Raw genomic sequence first — 3550 nt, forward strand, 5'->3', positions numbered from 1 at the left:
CCCGCCGTTTTACGATGACACACCGTTCCGTACCTACGAGAAGATTCTCTCAGGCCGCTTCAAGTTTCCAAATTGGTTTGACCCGCGTGCACGAGATCTTGTGAAGGGCTTGCTGCAGACTGACCACACAAAGCGCCTGGGCACGATGAAGGGTGGCGTAGAAGAGGTGAAGAGCCACCCGTACTTCCAGGGTGCCAACTGGGATAAACTCTACGCGCGTCACTACCCCGCCCCAATTCCTGTAAAGACGAGAAACGCCGGCGACACGAGTAACTTTGAGCGGTACCCAGAAAGTCAGGATGACTGTTTGGCTCCGCTGACCGCCGCGCAACAAGCTGAGTTTCGGTTATTCTAGAAATATACCCTTTAGACGCACTTGCGTTGCGGCCCGCATGTGTTTTCATATATATATATACATGTATGTATATGTTTGTGTGCGTTTGTTGGTTTGTGCGGCGTTGCTGGAAGTATATTGGAACAGCTGTCAAACCGTGCAGTGAAATGTTTTGTTTGTGCCAGAGACTGTATTCAAGTCCAAAAAAAACATTATGCTTGCTAGCTACATACCTGTATTTGTCTACATTTCGTATTTTTTTCTCGCGGACATATAGTTAGCGATGCTTGTGTTGCCTGCAGTGGGTTGGACGTGGGAATGCTGTAGAAGGAGGTGAGCCCAGCACATGGTAGCATGCAAGAGAGTGAACAGAGGAGGGAGAGAATGATTATTGATAAGAGTCGCGGTGAGGTGACAACATTTTTCCTTTTTTTTTAAGTGGTGGAAGCAAGAAAAAAGAATCAAGAGAACGAAAACTCTCCTTGATGTAAAGGCAGCGGTGACCTACGCCTATTCCACGGCAGATGTGCATTTTGAATTTGTGTAGGGGTTTCTTTCTCCAGAATGTACCGCGCAAGTGGCGAGTGGGCGAGATGTACACCTTGACTACCTTGTTTTTTTTTTTTTTGTGTGCCCGTTGCTACTAGTCTCCGATTGCGATCCTTCACCGTGTGCCGGGGGCTGGACGCGCTCTGGGGTCTGCGTCTCACAAACTAGCGAAAGACGATGACTGCCGGGGAAGGGTGAAACCCAATAAGAAAAAAAACGAGGGAAATAGGGGATGCAATACATGGGGTAGATACGGGGACTTTGCACACAAAAGAGGTGATGACTATTTCTTTGAATGTTTCGCCTCGTCTTAGCTCAGAAGCCAACTGGGAAAAAAAAATAGTTTTAGTTGTTGTTTTTTTTTCTGCTACTCGGCTACCACTGCTGTATAATATCTGCTTCGGTGTGGGTGTGTGTGTCTGTGTGTGTGGGAGGACCTCTTCTGTTTGTTATGTCTTCGCTTCGAAACTAGGTGTTACTCTTTTGCCCTTCATCATTGTTGTAAAGTGCCCCGCAAAGGCAAGTGGAACAAAATTTCCTACCGCAAAACATAAGAACGTATCCAACTGCGCAAGAAGAAGAGTTTGGTGACGAATCGACAGGAGTGAGAGCCCATAGACATGTCATCTAAGCGGCAGTTGCTGAAAATCATCATCCTTGGTGACAGCGGTGTAGGCAAGACGTCGCTGATGCACCAGTATGTGAACAAGAAGTTTGACAGCCGCTACAAGGCTACCATCGGCGCCGACTTCCTTACGAAGGACTTGGAGATCGACGGGCAGATGGTGACGCTGCAGATTTGGGATACTGCCGGCCAGGAGCGGTTCCAGTCGCTGGGCTCTGCCTTTTACCGTGGAGCAGACGCGTGTATTCTTGTTTTTGATGTTACCCAGCAGGAGTCCTTCGCCCACATCAGCTCGTGGCTGGAGGAGTTCAACATCCAGGCGGGTAAGCGCGACAGTGTGCTGATCGGCAACAAGACGGACCTCGCTGACCGCCGCCAAGTTGCGAGTAAAACCGCACAGGCTTGGTGTGTTGCGCAGAGTGGCACGGAGGTGGGTGGTGCTGCTGCCTCGAGTAGCGCGGAGGGCAGCGACATGCGTTACTTCGAGACGTCTGCCAAGGAGAACGTGTCGGTAGATGAGGCTTTTGTCGCTGTGGCCACCGCCGCATTGGCGAAAAAGGCTACCGCGGAGGAGGAGGTAGTGTTGCCGCAGTCCGTCAACCTCAACCAGCCCAAGCCACAGGAAAAGAAGGACAGTTGCCCCTGCTAAGTGAGCACTGAGTGAGGAAAGGAGAAAAGATCAACGAGAGCAACAACGGGGAGGAAAGGTATAAAGAGAGTAAGAATCGGGTGGGCGACAACGCGCAAAGAAGTTTGAGAAGGGATTGAATTCCACGATAAAGCAAAGAAACGGAAGGTGAGAGGGTGAGGGATCGGATAAGGGAAGAGTACGGACGACGTGTGCACACAGACACGCACGCACAAAAAACACACGTATTTTTTTCCTTCCCAGATAGCTCTCTCGCTCTCTCTCATTCTTCCACATTTTCTCCCTGCGCGCTTTCTCGGTCGAGGGCAAAGCGGTACCTGGCAGCTGGCAACGGGATGACGCGGGAGGGAGTGATGTGTGCAAAAGCCGGAGGTCCACGTGGAATCGGCGCTGCTGCTTCTCTACTGCTCTAAAAGCAAAAAAAAAAGAAATCCTGCGAGTGTCTTTTTTTTGTATTTGAAGGGGAAAAAAGGATATATTAGCTGTCCACTCGGAGTGATATATGAGGAAAAGACCCCATTGGGAGTATATATATATATATATATATATATTTATTTATTTATTATGTGTTGCTCGTCAAGTGATCCTTCGCTTCTCTTTCTTGCTGCGTGTGCCCGCTGCACCACCACTAGTGGCATGGTACCACACAAATAGGAGCGCATTCACGCACATACACTTTCTCTTTCGCTCCTTGATTTTGGACTCCTCCTTCATTGTTTTCGTCGACTTCACATTGCCCATGAACGTGTTCCTAGGAAAAAGGTAGGAGCAAAACAGGTAGGTAGAGTTGGTTTTTCCTCGCTTCACATCTCTGCAGATAGAGTGCGCTTTGGGAACTGTGAATCGGATCCAGTTGAATTCTACACCCGTAGTTAGCTTTTGGTTTGATTTCTCTTCCCTGCCCCAAATGGGATTCATGGAGTTTCTGTTGGCGTGGTGCTTGTGGAGTTTTATTGTGGTGGTTCTGCTATCTGTTTGCCTGATAGGCCTCAGCAATCGGTCACGCGAAAAACAGAACAAATTGCTGTATTACCCAAATATGCCAGCTGATAGCACAATTCTTTGTGAGAGTCCGGCGGACAAAGGGTACACCAACTTTGAAAACGTACATATACGTACCAGTGATGGTGTCACATTGCGTGGCTATATCATGTGGCCTTCATCTGATCAGCAGCAACAGGCCCAGCAAGGTAACGGACGTAACGTTGCATCTTCAACGAGCTGCAGTACTGCTTTTAACACCGGCTGTACTGCGAATACGGCTGCCTCTGCGTCTACTTGTAGTGGTTCGTGCACCGTGCAACCACAATATGTCATACTGTACTTTCATGGGAATGCAGGGAATGTTGGCCACCGTATACCCATCGCTGCGATGCTTACTTCAAAGCTTCCA

The 3550-nt window shown here is 49.0% G+C and overlaps 3 protein-coding genes across 3 annotated transcripts; 2 read left to right on the top strand and 1 right to left on the bottom strand.

The window, feature by feature from the left end:
* Nucleotides 1-145: 145 nt before the first annotated feature.
* Nucleotides 146-355, top strand: DQ04_13511000 (putative protein kinase A catalytic subunit; the record flags this gene model as incomplete). Its single annotated transcript, XM_009316972.1, has 1 exon — nucleotides 146-355. The coding sequence occupies one exon, from the start codon at nucleotides 146-148 to the stop codon at nucleotides 353-355; it is 210 nt and encodes a 69-aa protein (XP_009315247.1).
* A 1148-nt stretch (nucleotides 356-1503) lies between these two features.
* DQ04_13511010 (rab7 GTP binding protein) lies at nucleotides 1504-2157 on the top strand (the record flags this gene model as incomplete). The annotated part of the gene is made up of 1 exon (XM_009316973.1): nucleotides 1504-2157. The coding sequence occupies one exon, from the start codon at nucleotides 1504-1506 to the stop codon at nucleotides 2155-2157; it is 654 nt and encodes a 217-aa protein (XP_009315248.1).
* Nucleotides 2158-2733: 576 nt separating this feature from the next.
* Nucleotides 2734-3075, bottom strand: DQ04_13511020 (hypothetical protein; the record flags this gene model as incomplete). Its single annotated transcript, XM_009316974.1, has 1 exon — nucleotides 2734-3075. The coding sequence occupies one exon, from the start codon at nucleotides 3073-3075 to the stop codon at nucleotides 2734-2736; it is 342 nt and encodes a 113-aa protein (XP_009315249.1).
* Between the last annotated feature and the right edge of the window lie 475 nt (nucleotides 3076-3550).

The sequence above is a fragment of the Trypanosoma grayi genome (assembly GCF_000691245.1).
Source record: "Trypanosoma grayi strain ANR4 Tgr_1351_V1, whole genome shotgun sequence".
NCBI classification, from domain to species: Eukaryota; Euglenozoa; class Kinetoplastea; order Trypanosomatida; family Trypanosomatidae; genus Trypanosoma; species Trypanosoma grayi.